This window comes from Lissotriton vulgaris, chromosome 4_1 (genome assembly GCF_964263255.1).
Source record: "Lissotriton vulgaris chromosome 4_1, aLisVul1.2, whole genome shotgun sequence".
Taxonomy (NCBI): Eukaryota; Metazoa; Chordata; class Amphibia; order Caudata; family Salamandridae; genus Lissotriton; species Lissotriton vulgaris.
The window spans coordinates 245,468,121-245,486,589 of NC_141691.1; the positions used below are offsets into that span (position 1 = coordinate 245,468,121).

Sequence of the window (18,469 nt, forward strand, 5' to 3'; positions counted from 1 at the left end):
ATCTTGGAATCTGGATCGATCATTCAGATAAGGACCTCAAAGAAGGTAACCTGGCCAGAGCAGTATCAGCCATTTCCTCCCAAACCTCTCCTAGAGATCCCTTCCCCTGTCCCCAATTAGCTGGATAGCCCATTCAAAAAATGGAGGTCTTTCCCCACCTCCTATATGGTTTTGCTACCAATGTTTTTCCGGGAACCAAACAGGCTCATGGCTGACTTAATCTAGCATAAGTGTAAAAGGAAAGTGCTAACTGCTAACTCTGCCTTCCGGTATACTCTGAGGGACTAGGAGCCCCACATTTTGAGCTCTACTACTTAGCAGAACTCGGTGGCTTGTGGGATTTTCCCTTGAGGTCCAGCAGTACAACTGCCACCCGTTCTAGTGGGAGACATAAATACTCTGCTTCTTACGCCCTCTAGCTGCCCTTGCTCTTATTCTCGTCTCCTCAGACTGACATAAAACTATTACTCCAACACACTCAACTTCACCAAGAGGATGATATTTGATGCCACGGATATCCCGACACGCTTTGTACAAATCAAAGTCTTTTGCAGATTCAGCTCCCTCAGATCCGATCCCTTTGTTCAAACACTTCACACTACGGTCCATGGGCGTATTCATATTTCTTAGTTCTACAAATGCCTCATACAACACGCCTTCCCAATGCTGGCCCATCATAGGAACAAGTGGGAAATGGGCGCCAAAAGAGACTTTCCCAAGAAATGGGCCTTATGCTTGAAATGCCCGGATTAGTATCAAGCAAAGTACATTTTAAATTGATACAATAATTATACTGCACAAAGCCTAACTTTCCCCAGCGGCCCTTAATAAATGCTTCCCACAAGCGATTGCCTCTTGCCCCCGTTATTTGGTACTAGCAGATAATTCACACACAGGCATTAGACCTGCCCACGTCTTAGCCCGCTCGGGACTTACATTACAAACCTCAAGTCCCCCATCACAACCAAACTTTTTCAAGTAGGTTGGATTTCCAAAGATCTGGGAATATACAAGCAGTCTAAAAAGAATCGCAAGGCCTCAAGTGCGGCAAACTTGGCCATTCTCCTGCTAAACACGATTACCCCTCCTTGCAAGTCAAAATCTCCCCCCTCAATTGAGGCATGGGAGCGAGTCCTTTTGAAATGGGATGAAACCGAGGGATTAGGATTGAGCAGGGAGGAGGCCAGAGGCCGCCGTAACAACCTTATCTAGCATCATAGTGGGACACTCTTTTAGATCACCTGAAGACAAATGCTCCCCTCAGCATAACATGTCAAAAGGACGTCATGGGCTACCTAATATCACTACAGAACCAACTTAATATGCCCCTGCAAAATTATTGCCTATTGCTTCTCAAAGTATTTCAAAGATCAACATTATCAGTCCTCCCATCCTTATGCACCCTCCAACTCCATCATTCCCAAAGGCTCTCTAGACTCCACTTCGATTTCCAACCTAGTTCTCTCCTCTCACCCCCTTTTCTTTCTTGTTCTTACCACACTTATAAGACCTAGTTAAATATGGCAACATTGTGTTTACAATTGCCATTGCAGTGCACTGTACTATATGTTGAGCATAATTCAAGTTGCTGCACGCAAACATGTTGTAAATTGCTAATTACTTGTAACTATTCTATATTCCGGTTATAGAATATTTAAAATAACAAAAAAAGAAGTCTCTATCAGAAATAGTGCTTAGTGAAGGTGTGTGGAGTTGACCAAATGGCTGCTTCACATATGTCGGCCAGGCAAATGTTCCCTAGGAAGATCATAGTTGCAGCTTTCTTCCATGTACATTGCGGTCATTACAAGCCTGTCGCCTGACCACTCCACGCTGCAACACTGTATCCAAAGGGGTTAGAGCATTCTCGGTCCTACTCCCACAACTCTGGAACCAGCTGCCTGACAACCTTTGGAGGGAACCTGGACTACTCCTCTTCAGGAAACATCTCAAAACTGTCATATTCTAGGAGGCTTTAGGTACGGTTTAAACTACCCCTCCCCAGCAAAGGTGTTGTGTTACTACCAACTGGCCTCGGGACTCTCTCTAAAGCGCTCAGAGACCTGCCGGTGATTTGGCCCTATACAAAAATTAATTAACATAACATAACATGCAGAGTGCGCTCTGGGTGTAACACGGAGGGCTCTTTTGGCCTTGCAATTGCAAGTTTGAGTGCACCGAGCTATCCATCTGCTTTTCATGAAGGCCTTAAAAACAGGTCTGCGGAATAATGGGGACTGTTTTCAGTTTTGCATGTATGCAGCCATGGTGGCAAAGTGTAGAGAATGCCATAATTATGGAGGTGAAGCAAGTAGCATGGGATTTTATTTATTTATTTATTTTAAGGTTTTATAGAGCGCGAACTTGACCCGTGAGGGTATCAGAGCGCTTTACATAGTCAAACAGTAGTATAGAGCATAGTATATCATAGGACCTGTACATCATGGAGCTTACAGCAATTGAGGGGTCGTAAGGTAGGCAGGAGCATCCAACAATATTATACATTTGGGGAAGGAGAGACTGTACAAAGGGGCATTTTACAGGGAGCAAGATACATACAATTGGCAGGAAGTCACATGAGTACTGTACCAAGTGGCAGGATGAGGCAATAGTCTCTTAGGTAGCTGAGGAGCAGGTTTAGCCAAGGAATTTACCCATGAGGAAGGATTTGGTCTCCTTTTTGAAGAGTGCAAGGGAGGCGATTGTTCTGATGTCCGGAGGGAGGGAGTTCCATATTCTTGGTGCTGATACGGCGAAGGCTAGATTGTAAGTTTTTGTTTTCCTAAAGCGAGCAGGCCGGAGGAGGGTGTTGGCCGATCGGTCAACAGTCAGACCCTACAAAAGGGACTCAAAATGGCAGCCCACTGACAGAGTCCATAGAAAGAAGACTGCTCTCTCAAACAAACAAGGAGGTCTACTCAATCTCAGCCCCTAGTAACTGAAAGAGGACTGCACAACGACTAGCCACGGAAACCGAAAGAGAACTGCTCACTCCTTCAATCTTGGGGCGGCCATCTGGAAGTGGCACTGCCTATCCTTATCCTCCAAGGCAAAGCGACCCCCCCCCCTCAAGCGCCGCCTTCCGTATGGCCATGACCTCAATGACTGCTGGTCACTGATCCCGGATCCCTGGCCCCCCACGAGTTTGCAAACTCCAAGACAACATGCTGGGCCCTGGTCTTACTACCTCTGGGAAAATCGCCCACACCTTGGTCTGCCCCCAAAACCTCTCTAAAGGCGCCTCAAAAGCCTACAAACACCTCACCCTGAAAAACCACCCTGAAACCCTGATCTCGGACCTTCGCTTCTGTGCGGAGATTGGCTTCATCACCAATGACCTCGTCTTCTACTCCAATAGAACCACCGCTTGGCGCAATACCTTTTCACTACTCCTCAATGTACGCAATTCCAGTATCACCCCACATGGCACCAAGCTCACAATAGTCCCATCAGCAACCTTTCAAGCTGCCCTCACAATCACCCTCTACAAGAGCGGCATTGTACTGATACAAGCCTCTACGAAAAATCTTGAAAAATTCTCAGATCTTTTTATCACTCTCCGTAACCATGTCGCCAGGACGCCAAATACCTCCTCCCGCCTTGCTCCCCGCTCGGACGCAAAGACCATTACGTCATCCCCATCTTGTCATGTGGCAATTCAAGCCAGCCCTGCTAACACTCAAATCACCCGTTCTGTGACCTCCAACTCAGCCCTCCCTTGCCACAGAACCTCCCCCACCTCAGTAATTCTTCCTGTAGCAGGTCCTGCCAACCCCGCTTTCACCATACCCCCTCTTCCCATAGCTCCCCTCACAGACCACCCTCTCCCCCTGAGGTCGCAATGCTCGATCTGCTCTTTGCTCCTGGTGAGAAGGTCCGACCTGATGGGGAGCTTCTCTTGAGGGCTGACTGACATCTCGAGAAGAGCAGATCCCATGGCTGTCTGGCCCATGTGGAGGCCACGAGGATGAAAGTAAGAGTTTTGCTGCAACTTCCGAACCCCATAAGGAGGGAAAGACAGAGAAGCGTAGGCAAAAGATCCCTGACCAGTTCATTCATAGGACAGTGGGGGCCAGGAGGTGAAGTTTGGGCATTTGCGTTCTTGGAATTGAGAAACTGGTCTATGTGACAAGTGCCCCAAAACTGAAAGCATTGAAGATGGACTTGCGGATGTAGTTCCCACTCTTGGACTTGTTGATGGGTCCTCCTGATCAAGTCTGCGAGTGCCGCCCATATTCTGCAGGTAATATATGGCAGTCATATTGTCTTCCCTGAGGAGGGCTACTTTGCCCTAAATAAGTGGAAGGAGTGCAAGACATATGGCTGGGAGCTCGAAATGGTGAGCCTGTTTGTGAGAGGTGCACACAAGTCTTGGATTGTGGCATGGCCGAGGTGTACTCACCAGCCGGCTTAGGAGGCATCCGAGTAATGGTGACTTGAGGAATATGGTCTTAAAAAGGCCTGCTCTTTAACATATTGGTGCTGTTCCACCACTACAAAGAACAATGTAAGCTGGGCTTTACCAACACTAGGTGCCACATTTGACCCTCTACTTGTGACCAGTGGGCTGCAAAGCACTGTTGTAGCAGGCTTAGAGTACCATGGTTCTGCATGAGGCCATCATGCCCAACAGAATCCTGAAAATGTTTACTGTTCATTGGAGTAACCTCAAGAGCGGGAGTAGGATCAAGAAGAAGTCCATACCTTTGTACTTGATCAAGACTACTTCTTCTGTTGTGTTGGTAGGCACGGATAGAAGGGGCCTTCTGTAGGCGCACAGAGGTGGCTCTCCTGTAGTGGCCTCAGCGTGCTATCTGGAACTAACAGACCTGATGCAGAGACTCACAACACCAGCTGTCGATGTGCAAGGGAGTTGCTCAAAAGTTTCTGGATCCAGTCTGGTGTCTGGGAGAGATTCATAAGGTGAGGAATCTGATGATAGAAGTCACAATCGGAAAACGATTTGCAGGGGCATACTGCAATCAATTCCATTTTTGTCACTTGCTTTGCCAGTGCTGAAAGACGTAATATCTGTTCTTCAAAGGGATTCGCTTTCCCTATTTGTGTGTCCAGTATTGTTTCAAGAAACTGTTTTTGAGTAGATGGCGTAATAGCACATTTTCCACATTCAGACAAAGACCCAGTTCAGGAAATAGGCTCAAGAATGTGTAAGTTGTTTAGTTAATACTCCGTTTACCGGGCAGGAGGGGCAAAAGTTGGGAAATGTGTCAGACATGCATTGGTGTTCTGATGCTCAGTTGCCACTACTGCTATATGACTGATGTAGTGTAGTGCACTGACCTATTGTTTTCTTTATAATGCTTAATAAATAGATCATTTAAAGAAAAAGAATCATAGGCTGATTTTACAGCTAATTAAGATTTCGCTTTTATCAGCCAGTCATCCATGTTAGGGAATACATGAGCCACCTACCACCGCAGGCGGGTCACAACCAAGACCATTCACATGATAAAGATCCCCAAAGCGGAGTTTAGCCTGAAGCGTAGAGCTCTGATCTGACATTGACAGAGGAATTTGTGGGGCTTGGGGCAGTTTCAGAAATAGAAGTATGCATCTTGAAGATCTGAAGACACCAGATACTTTCCTCCTTAAAGCCAAAATGGGACCTAATGAAGCATGAACATTGAAAAGGACTGCTTCTGATAGAATGTTCTCGGCTGTCTGAGATGCAGAGTGATGTCATTCTCCAAATTGTTTCTTAACCGAGAGGAAACAGGAGTTAAATCTCTTGTTGCCTTGAGATTTAGGGACCGACTCTAGGGCCCCTTTCTTCAGCATGATGAAGAATTCAGACTACAGCAGGCAAATATGTGTATGCACCATCTTTTTTGGTGGACACTGCAAATCATATCAATACCACTGCAATGTGTGGCCATAATAGAGGCCTTACACAGAGATCTCCCTGATCTAGATGACAATACAGTAGTGGATGCCAATCGCTTAGTGGTCTTACCTTGATAGCAGCAACATTTTAGCACACTTTAAGATATTTCAGAATGAGAGGACTCCTCTCTTGGACATGGAGCATCAATAAAAGCCTTCTTCTGCAGTCACCTCAAGAGTAGTCTCTCTCTGCCATTTAACTTCTTGACAGATTGTTTCCTACAGGGCTTGCAGTCTTTTGCCTTGTGTTTAGGATAAAGGCAACATACTCAAACCTTCTGGGTATCATCCAAGTAAAGCCATCTCATCACCCAGGACTTGCAGACTCCATAGAACTTTCTAAGCCATTTGGGCAAGAAGTTCAGTTTCTACTGGACTAATGAAATTCATAGTGTGCCAAGAAAGACAAGGACATTCCAGGAAAGTGAGGAAAAATATCAACACCTGAAGAGAAGATGGATTAGAGGGCTGAAGAAGTCCCCTCCACACAATGTGCACTTGAAATATGAATTCCGTCGGCACGCTGCGGTAGTTGAGTGTAGCAGAGTGCTTCTTTCTTACTTCAGCTGTTCTGTCCAGTGAATTTGTGAGCTTTTCTTAAACATAAATTAAGATGCAATGACCAAACCTACCTATAACTTTAACTGTGCTTTTTTCAAATAATATTAGCTGTCTGTTTTGATTTCCTACATACCTCTTCATTGTGCCAAACCCCACTGCTTCTAGATCTTACTATAACATAATGCAGTAGCATGGGCGAGAAATACCCAATAAAGTTTTAGATGACACTAAGTTAATTTCAGAATACTGTTGCTTTTCAGTCCACAAGAAAACATATACGTATCGTAGACAGACTCAGCACTACTAATTCATTCTTCTTACCCCTCATGAAATCGCTTGCTGCCAGGGACCAGAATGTCCAAGCTCAAAATAACAATCTTGTGTGTGTATTCAAGTTCTGAAGGTAAGTTATGATTTTAATTTATAGTAGTAAAATCAAAGTTTATTTAGACAATAGTCTATAAACCATACACATGACCATGGATCCACTTAACAATAGTAATTTTTACATCATAGTTCAATTTACACATTTAAAACCCTAAAAACACTAAATTGACATTTTTCATATTTTAAAATCTTAATATCTTAAAATTTCCTGTTTTCCTTGCTTGTCTCCCTTACAGCTTCTCTTATTGCTTTCAAAAATTTCCCCAACGCAATTGTAATATCTAAAAACGACATTTCTATAAGGAGAACGACAGCCTCTGATCGTTTGTTCACTTTATACTTTAAAAATATTGGACGTAAAAACATTTTACGCTCTTTTAAAATCCATTTACAATCCAGTAGTATATGTAAAATATCATTCTTCACACCTAGGCCACATTTACAAATACCATCAGGTTGGATCAGGGTTGCTTTTAATTTACTATCAATCTTCCATGGATTTAAGCCTACCCGCACCTTCATGATTTCGTACCTCAACCCTTTACTGGGTAGCACATCCAAATATGGAAACCGGACCTCCTTTTCCCATTCATTTCTTACCCAGTTCACTGATTTTTTCGACTTTAGGTACTCCAGATCTTGTGATCTGGAATATTCATACCCTCGGTCCCTAAGCATTTTCTTAGTAAAGACTATGTCCAATAGAGGTTGTTCGAGGGTCAACTGTAATTGTGCAATTACAAGCTGGAGGATTTTCCTCACTTCTCAGGCCCAATGTAAGCTGCTTGCTTGTATTTCCTTTCTGCACCAAATTGACACCTTCTGTTCATCACCAGGCATCTGGCGGTTCCAAAATCTTAACAATGACATTTGTGCCTTTACCTCCCATGCCGTCAAGCCTGCCTCCAATCTAATAGCTTGCAACATGGAACCATTAGGTAGGGACAACATCATTTTAATTATCTTTCCCTCCTCCTGGTCCCAACCCCTTTTACCACTCAGATAGAGCACTTCAGCGCCGTAAAGAACTTGTGGGGGTACCATAGCTTCAAATGCCTTTAGTAACGGTCTGTGCGACATTTCACCATAGTCCTTGTTAAATTTTTTCAATCCACAGACCGATGAGGCCGCCTTTGAAGTTTGTGCCGCCACGTGGGTATTCCACTTTAATGCACTGTCAAACCAAAGGCCTAAATATTTATATTCATTTACTACCTCTAATTTGTCTAAACCTAAAAAACATTTACATTTTTTTACCCTCTTCCCAAAACATAGGATCTTTGTTTTTTCTATATTCACTGATAGAAACTTTTTATCACAATATATTTTAAAGGCATTTAATTTCCTTTGGAGGCCCATTTCAGTTTGGTCCACGATCACTAGATCATCAGCATATAAAAGACATGCAACTTTATTATTATTCATGCGCGGGCTTGCACTCTTTTCAACTTCCAAAACCACGGGAAGATCTGCTAGGAAGATTGAGAAGAGCAAAGGTGCCAAGACGCACCCTTGTCTCAAGCCATTCTTCACTGGAATTTTCTGTGTTAATGAGCCCTTTAAATCTCTAATGACCTGGGCCCAGTTGTCGCTATGTAGTTCTTTTAAAATATTTAAAATTCCCTCCGGCAATGCATAATTTTCTAGCGCTTCCCAAAGGCTGCTTCTATCAACTGAATCAAAGGCCGCTCGGAAATCGACGAAACAGCAACATAGTTTGCCGTTTTGTTCAATCGATTTCCTAGCTAAAGCCCATAGGGCAAAACAATGATCAATCGTGGAGTGGCCTTTTTTAAACCCACCCTGTTCCACTGGTACGATTGACCGAATTTCCGCCCACTCTTTTAATTTACCGAGTATCATCTTAGCAAAAATCTTTTCTCCTATGTCTAATAAGTTAATTAGCCTGTAATTTTTAGGGGCATGTACATCTCCTTTATTATGCAGAGGCCTTATTATTGCACCCTTCCAGTTTGCAGGTATTACCCCTTGCTCTAGTATTAGAGTAAACATTTTTGAAAAGAATTCCGCCCACCAGGTCTGATTTGAATTTAATATCAGGGCCGGCATATCATCCGGGCCAGCTGCTCTAGTTACATTTAAGGACCTAATTATCCTTAGGACATTTGTTACTGAGCAATCATATTTGAGATCATCTACTAGGTCTCTCCACTGCTTTGGTACCAAATTATCAGACAACCTCCCCGGGGCATACAATTTCTGAATATACTCAGCCCATGCCTCTTCCTCTACTACACAAGTCATTGGGGCATTCAAAGGTTCCCTGGCTGACTGTATTAACTTCCAGAATTGCCGTAGGTTCTTATTTTCAATGGTTTCTAATAATTTGCTCCAGCAAGATTCTTTATAGATCCTTTTTACATCGCGGATTAACATATTATATTCTCTCTTTATTTTTATTAAGTATTCCGCTTTTGCTCGAGTAAATTTTTTGCGTAGGCTACGCTCTTCTCTCCTAATTTCTCTTTTTTTCATTAAACAATCTTGATTAAACCATGTTCCTTTCTTATTTTGAGTATTTCCTTTCTTATTATAGCAAGTTTGTTCTGGATTTATGAGTTGTTTTCATTTGTTTTGATGCCTCAATCACTACATCATGCAGGGACAGACGATTAAGAATTTACAGAGAAAAAAAAATTGAAGATCATACGAAAATGATCAAACTTTCTATTTAAAAAAATGTGTTAACATTGGAATAGCTGTAAGACACTGGCTGTATCAACCCTATGCAGTAACAATTTAAGATGTTATACATGATACAATATGTAGAATGAAAAAAACAGAAGCGACACATCCTTTAAAATAATTCATACAGTCTTCCTAAAACCTGCTCTTCTCCCACCTTGATATGTTCCAACCAATGAGTTGATTCCAGGCTGGATAACCAATGGGATTCTTCTACATTAGGATACACAATATCTTTCAGCTTTTTTAATGATTCTCTCATAACATGAATATTGTGTATGTCCAAAAAGCAAAGTTCAGCATTGGGATAAGCATCATCGCTTTCATATCCTCCACCAGTTGCCTAAAGACGAAAAAAGAAAAAGAAAACAAACATTTAATTTGGACACAAGCATCTACAGTCTTATAATTGTTACATGGAAATGCATATCACTGTGATATTTACCAGCAATCTCCTATACGGATCATCACAACAATTGCAAAACACAGAGGAGTCTTTATTTTATACACACAAAATAGCTGAGGCAACAACAAATCATTCCTGGGAAGTGATAAATATTCTATAACAAGTGTTTATGAGCAGAGCACCCATAGAGTCCCCTGGTAGCTCATAGACTACCATTACAAACTAAGATTTATTTCAAACTAAAGTCTCCTTGATAAAGGAAGTCATCATGGAGGATAGCGTTGGGGAATTAGATTGGGATAAATAGAGGATAGTATTGCTGATGACAGCAGGCCTGATTAACTCTAGACGGGATCAGTGATATGAACAAAGCATTGAAGCCAACACGTTGCCTCAGAGATCCTGCTCACTGAACCGTTCCTAAGGAGATAATCTCAACAGTGCCTAAGGAGATAATCTCAACAGTGCCATTAGTTATCACAGAGATTGCGAACTGCTCAATAACACCTTCCAGCTGTTTGATGAAGTGACCACATGAGACCAAATGACTCAGCCAAACCAGTAACCCTCCCCCTACCCAATTGGGAATAAAAAATACAAAGAAAGTTATGACATAACCGTTTTTCCTCCCAGATGGAGTCTCATGGGTCACTCTAGGACCAGGAGTCCTTTTTCAGGCCTCACTGGAGCACAGAGACTACTGGATGTTTGGGACAGAATGCTTGAGATGGTTTATGAGGGCGCAGAAGAACTTTTAGAGCAGACAGACCTCTAGGTTGCCCTTGATACCATCAACCTTGTGGCCTTTGTAAACCATCTAAAACAGTTTACAGAGGTATCCCCATTAACTTCCTGGATGCACCCACTTAACAAAGCAAAACGGAATTTCAGCTTTAGGGAATCCAGATACAAATAATAGTGGTATCCACAAGGCATGAAAGGTTGGAAATGCACACACTGAATTTCACCCTCAAGGTTAACTCTGCGGAGTGATGCTTGACAGCCAACACCTCTTGGAAGTGCAGCTAACTACTTACATAAGACCTGTATCAACCTGGGAAAACATTTTATATTAGAGAGAAAGAGTTTTAGAAGACTTCAAAAGGATAAACTGAAAGTCAACTGTATCCTTGTTCTCCTAAAAGCTGCCATCTGGTCTACTATCCTTCAGACTTTCCCATGTGTTCAACTGCTACATCTATCCCCTACTCTCACACTGCCCTCCCCTAGACAGCAGTATGGAATATAGGTCACAGATCCCCCTAGCCATACACCCTACAGACTTTACCTGAAGTAAATCAGTAACACAAAGGAAGAAATCTATAGTAGACTATGTATTAAGAGGACATGAAGTAGGAGTAACACGTCTGCAGTGTTCTCCTGGCGACATACATCTCTCAGGCCCATTGTAATAGTAAATTTGACCAGGCCTACAATGCAGCATGAAGGCTTGATCCCGTTTGATGTCAAAGACGTCAATAAAGGTGCCCCTATTATAAACATATGTTCTGAGGTTTCGGTCTGAAGACCTCTAACTTTTCCATAATCCTTGCAACAAAGAGCATATACACATACCATTGTGATCTTGGCACGCCCCTGATTTTCACTAACTTCTTTGCAGTGAACATCAGGTGAATCTAAATCCTAGATACAACAAAAGGAGGTTCTTGTGTGCGTGCATTGGTTCCCCACAGAAACCAACTTATGCTAATAATGAGCATTTTGCTCTATGTACAAACTGGCATCAATTTCCCATGACAAAGAGGTTGCATTGACCAAGTTGGGTTTAGGACTAGTAAGGAGCTGAGCAACCCAGCCCTGCTTCATCTGGTCTTGGACACCATTCACATTTCAAGAGAAAATCGTATGGCACAAACCAGTGGCTCAATCATCCCAATGCATACACATGAAAAAGACTTTTCTCTCTTGAGAACGACAAGTACCATAATACACACTGTAAAGATTTCATCAATAGAAATTCCACTGCTTCCAAAAGGCACTGCAGTCTCAGTTCCTCCCCCTACACAATTGGACAGGAGGCCTAGAAATGCTCACCACCCAAATGTGCAAAGTGCCCATTACCCTAAAATCCCACCATGGATGGACATAACTATCTATACCTTAAAGGCTCTTTGTATGTAAGAACAATAAAAAAGGCATTCTCAAGGGGGAGCATGTTAAGGTTAATCTACTCAAGTCACTGGCCAACTGGAATTCTAGAAAAATAATGAGATCATATGAAAAAATGTGTTATATGCTGAAGGCTGCACTTGCCCATCTTCATTTTTGGCTTATTGTTGGAATCCTCATAGCAAGTTCCTGTCAGGGCCAATGGGCACAAAATGTAGCCAACAAAGTAATCTATTTCATGCAGTGTCATCTGCTGCTTTGTGAGTGACGGGGGGGGGATCTCGTTTGATTATACAGAACAGAATTCTCCATGTCTTCTCCTGACATTGAAGAGAGTATATTTGTTTCACTTGCAATGGATTGTAAGAGCCACAACACTTATAACCTCAGTTACATGGTCTCAACTATGGCAATCATATCTGCCCTTTCTGTAGAGGTCTTCTGTGTACTCTGTGGATCCATTCAGGGGGTATGCCCTTTGGAAAACTGGCATAGGTGCATCATGACCCAGTTGCTTCACAAGAGCTCATGCCTCACCAAAGCAGCTGGGGTGGGCACATATGTGACTCGAATCTGCAAGACCCAGAACACCATCCCAGATGTGAAGACAACCCCTGGATACACGCCTATGTACCCTCACCGTTCTGGCTAAGTGTTCAGTGCAGCAGAAGGACTGGACACCGCCCACTAAAATAGATTTTTGCAGCATTACCTGGTGGCTGGAGGTAGCTATGGCATTTTTCCAGCTGTCAGCCATGTTGCTGGCCACACTCCTCCTCATAGTAAATATTAAAGAAGAAGATGTCCACTGTTTTGGTTTCTCTTTGATGAGTTTTTGAAGGTGCGCCTTTTTGGCCCTCTTGATTGTTCTATGCTAGCCTTCTGCATGATATCTTCTGTTCAGTCTTTGAATTGTTCCACGGTTACTGCAAATTAGAGTTGAGGAATTTTATTTCAGCAAGTTCTCTACTGATCCACTTGTTGAATGCACGGTCAATTGAGTTCGACTGCAAGGTTTACACATTGTTGCATGTTAACTCAAAGTCATCTGTAGAAATGTTTTTTAAGTGTCTAAAGAACCAGGAGTGTTGCTGTAGTTTTGGATGAAGGGCTACTATGTTAGGTTAGAAACTATGACAGAAGCACAGGAGTAGGCTGACCACAATTACATGGGTAGAGCTATATTAGAGTTTCAAGGTTATGTATGAAAATAAGATTGAGTATGTGTCTGCCTATATGTTTTGAACAATGAAGATAGAGATTATAGCTTTGCTCCAGAAAAGTGGCATTTGGTCCAGGTAGAAGGTCGGAACACAGCAGACTACAGCTGCAATGAGAGAGTAATTGGGAGTTATAACGCAGGAAGCAGCTGTGCATGCAAATGATAAGTAGTTTGTGGAGGGAATCCAGTTAGGCCACACCAGTGGCAGGCTATAGCTACTCCTCCCCTTTAACCCTCGTTGTTCTTTAAGATGATTTCACACCCTCATAGTGAGGAAATCACAGAGTGAGGTAATAGAGTAGTCTTCAAACCATATCACAGTTAGGCCAATTATTTGACAGTTGAATTGTGTCTAGTGTGTGCTTCAAGGCTGAGTTTTAGGAATGGGCTAGCGGTATCAGAAAAGATGTGCTCACCCACGGAGACAAGAAGTGCTCCTGTGCAGTGGAACATGACAGTTTTTATTATTTTATTTTACATTTATCAACCCATGAAAGAAGAACAAGTTACTTGCTTTTCATGGAAGAGACTGTATCTACCACAGATTCCTCACCTTAGAATATTCTAAAGGCTTCAGACAATCTTGAGCAATACCTTTGCACTCTGATAGTTGGTGATCGGCTCAGTGCTGAAGTGGTCCGACTTAGAAGTAATGTAATTTTGCGCATATACATCACCCCATCGCAATGACATCAGTTTCTGTCATAGCTATTTCTAGAGCCAAGTAAAAAACAATGTTGAATCAGTGTGCAGTGTTCAGTGGGATCTGGATCTTTTAGGAAAAGAGCCTGGTTCTTAGAGCAAGGGTCACTGAGGCATCTTGTAGATTGAGTCTAGCAGAAAAAGGGTTCTCAAAGGCAAGCCATTTGTTCTTCTGATAGATGCTTCTAACCCCGGACACCTCCCCTTAGAATAGCTACCGAATCCAATACCTCTCTGGAGGAGGGCCCGACCACCAGCATAAGCCAAAAACTCCTGGAGGGCCGAGCGAGTGAAATGCCTATCTCGATGGACCGGATTATAAAAGCAGAAGTGCTTTGTGAACGTGCGGAGTTACGCCCATGTAGCGGTTTGCCAGATGTCCAGGACATGTACCCCCTTATGCAAACGCAGTATTAGCGCCCTTGCAGAATGGGCCTGCAAGTCCTCAGGATGCTGCTTCTTAGCCAAGGCATAGCAGCTCTTAATGGTACGTGCAATCCAGCGCGAGATTGTCAGTTTCTGCACAGCATGGTCCAGTGAACTCTATGAAGAGCTGATTGCCCACGATGGCCTTTGGTGCGATCAATGTAGAAAGTTGGAGCTCTCTTTGGGTCCAGACAATAGAGTCTCTTCTCCTCCTTAGAAGGACGAGGTGGAGCAAAAAACATCAGCAGCGTGATGCTCTGACTGACATGAAAGGGGGTGACCAGAGACTGCAGGAAAGAGGCAAGAGTCCGAAGGACCAGTTTATCAGGGAAAAGGCTGGTGTACGAAGGGTGAACCAATAGAGCTTGAAGCTAGCGTACTCGCCTGGTTGATGTGATGGCCAGAAGGAAAACAGTCTTGAGTGTCAGGAGCCGCAGAGAACAGCTGTGTAGGGGCTCAAACTGAGAATACATGAAAAATGTGAGGGCCAGATAGAGCTCCCATTGGGACTTCACAGAAAATGAGTCACAAAGCCGAAATAGCCTCCACATAAACCCTTAACAGTACCCATAGCAAGGCCTTGCTGGGCTAAATACAAATTAAACAGCAAATCCTCAGACGGAGATACAAAAAAAGGGGTTGTCATGGCATGAGGAACACCAAGCCAAAAACTTAACCTAATGGCAGGCATATACAGTCTTGGTGAAGAGATGCCTGGCTGCCAAGATGTTATCACAGCTCTCAAAAGGAAAATCAAAAACTCTCACCGGTCGCTGCTCAATCTCCATGCATAAAGATGAAGAGTGCTCAAATTCAGGTGCAGGATCCTGCCCTGTTATTGCGACAAGAGTTCCTCTAGGAAGGGCAGCCTGACCGTACCACCGATGCTCATGTAAACATACTGATTGATGTCTTAGGGAAACATTATATTTATGTTTCTAAAATACACTAACATAGGTTTAAAAAAAACCCTCTTACCTTATTGGCAACAGCATTTACGCTAGGTCTTGCATCAAATATGGTTAGTTTTGCAGTTTTCCCATTTGCATCCCTTATAATATCTAAATACTTTTCGTCCTCTCGATTTCGTTTCCCACTCATTCCAACGAGTGGTTGACTGCAACGCATGATAACAGATTGGTTCTCTGGGTGAATCCACGACAACACCTGAAGAAAAAGCATACAGTATTCAATATCTTTATTATTATTAACATTGCATTCTAGGACTGCTTATGAAGGACTTCCTCCACCCACCCATAATTCTACAGACGTAAGAAAGTGGAGTTAAAGAACAGCAAGACAGCAAACATGGTTAGTATATTTATAAAATGACAGCGTTTTGGAGTAACTGTGGAAGCTGTAGTCGAAAGGACTCTGAAAGGTTCAAAGTGAGATTTCTGGGCCACGTCACAGTCAAAAAAAGAGACCTTCATCAGTGGCATAACAGTTTGCTAGATAACAATGGGAAATTCACATGCAAGCCTCGAAGAGGCGAAAGGCAATATTCTAAATTGTATCAAGTTTTTTATTTTTTTTACTAATCTAGATTCAATACAACCTTAATTTAAAAAATCTGTTTAATTTGTTTATGGAAACCAAACATACCATTGAGTACTGGGGCAAGAGAGACAAAAATTCAAGGTCAGGGTACTAATACACTTTTTTAATAGCAAAATAGCCGTTTTGCCTTACGAGATAGTCAATACTGAGCCAAATACATTAGGTGCCATTTCCTATTGAACGCGTCCCAAATTCAGACAAGCAGAAATAAATATTTGCATGAATTATAACAAAATCAATTTGTTTTCCAAGAACAAGAACTCTCTTCTGTGCTTAATTTTGTTGCAATGTTTTGCAATCTTCTCAGACAAATTTCAAAGTCTATAACTCATTGACACATCACGTTGCTCTCAACACCTCTTATGTCTTTCCTCCTCTTCATGGCAAGCAAATCACTCTATTGTTTGTCTCGTCCCAACATTAAACATTCCCTTTCGGGTCCCATCCACTCTTACATCCCCTATCCACATCCCCATCTTCTTCATCAAATTAACTAGACCTTACAGCTTTCTCGAACTGCCTACCACACTGTCACACTCACTATTTTTCAAATCTTAAGAACACATTACCTGCAGTTATCCGCAAATTAAACAGAAACTCAACATTTTGAGAATCCATACTTGCATTGACAGGGTAAGCTGACCATACAATAAGCCACAAAGGTCTAACTTTCGGAATTCATTTTAAAATGTTAATGCTTTGAGCTAACCAGTTGACTGTTCCAGCGCGCTACGAAAGGTGTTATAGACTTCCCATTGAAATTATTTTAGAATATAAGTTTACAAAATGGGAAAGCCTAAAGAAAAACTTCACAAGGCCAGAGCTGCTAAGGGACCGGTATGGCTGAGCAAAAATTATCATGTCTCGCTCTGGCTGACATGCCACACCTTTGACACACCTGCTTATCAACCAACACTACAATCAATGTTCTTACCTGCGCACAAATAAATTTGGGGGAGGGAAAAAATAGCTTTATTTCTACATTTTGCAGTTAATGCAATCATGAAGTTTATGCAATAAAGCACAATAGCAAGCAATACTTCATTATTTGAAACTGTTAAAATGATACGTATAAAGTCTTTATATCACCTCCTCCCTCATCCTGTTGTACTTAAGCTGAAGAAAATTACAGTTCATCTTGTAAAGGTTACTTATATACATACATGCCAATATTTAATCATGTATCTTCTAGATTTCTGTCTTGAAGTCAGAAACAAAACAGTTCATAGAAAACATCTCATAAATTAAAAGAGTTCAATATTTTTTCACTTGTTCTCGAGTGAATGTAAATGTATAGGCATTTATATAGCGCACTACTTACCCGGAGGGTCCCAAGGCGCTTCGACCGCTGCGAAACCCTTCCTGGCTTCTCTGAGAGATGGTCCCTTAATGGGTATCTCCAGGGTGAGACCAGGCATCCCCGGCGGTCTGGTGGGGCCGTTAGTGAGGATGAGGCAAGCTAATGCCCAGAGTTGCCGAGTGTGATCGCTGATCAGAGTGGGCACCGAGGCGAGAGAATTATCAAGTCCGCTGACCCTGGTCCAGAAACCTGCCGCGCCGGGAATCGAACCCTGGTCCCGGGCCGTCCTCTGCTCTCGGGTCTGCCGCCTCTAACCAGTGAGCCACACTACCTCACTAGTATGGCAAATAAACCAAACTGGCTACTGGAGTAAGTTTTTACTGGCTCAAAGTTTAAAAATGTTTTTCAAACAAATATATTGAAATTAGAAAGACATGGATACTATATGTGAAAGCGCAAACTTCAAAGTTTGTGAACCGTAAAGGTTTTTTCAAATTAATTTCATTAAATGTTATAAATTCAAACACATACCAGAAGTAAAATATGTCAGTCCAAACAACCAGCATACAACATATTTATTATCCTTTTCCCATTGCCCTCTTATTATGCAAAACAGTTACATTTTGATATTAACTATATAAAGAAAACAGAGGGTACTTCTAAATTTCTCTCTTTACTATTTTTCTCTCTCTCTCAACCCCTCTCGACCCAACGTCTGTTGTTTAATTTAGTGTCTCCTAAGGTTTGAGAATTTTCTCAGACCCCCTTCTTCCTTCACAAACATTTCACTCTGCAACCATACACCAATACATATTTAAGCCTCACTCAGACACAGAAGGTACACTTTTGTGCCTCTATAGTCTGGCAACGTCCCAGAAAGCCACCATTAGAACAATGTCACAAACAGAGTATATTTTGGGGATGTTTGTTAGCCTCTGAAGCTTTTTTTTGCAGACACGGAGAGAAAATACTAATCTGTATTGGAGTACAATCATGTACTTGGTCTGTGTTTTCTCCGTCTACAACTAATGCATGTCTAAGTGACTGGTATTCAAACTTGGGGACGGGGGATGAATTGGGTGGGTGAGCATGGCTTTGGACAAAAGGAGTATTTAATAGGCCCCTAAGGAACAGAGAAACACATCATGCTTAAAAAAGGGCTGTG

At 42.4% G+C, this 18,469-nt stretch overlaps 1 protein-coding gene across 1 annotated transcript in view; it reads right to left on the reverse strand.

Annotated features, from left to right (window-relative positions):
• Positions 1-18,469, reverse strand: part of MTM1 (myotubularin 1) — a 405,405-nt gene that overhangs the window by 183,710 nt on the left and 203,226 nt on the right. Inside the window, exons 9-10 of the mRNA XM_086918601.1 lie at positions 15,423-15,611; positions 9,716-9,901 (exon numbers count right to left, since the gene is read on the reverse strand). Coding sequence (XP_086774727.1) covers positions 9,716-9,901; positions 15,423-15,611 — 375 coding nt within the window. The remainder of the gene's footprint in view (positions 1-9,715; positions 9,902-15,422; positions 15,612-18,469) is intronic.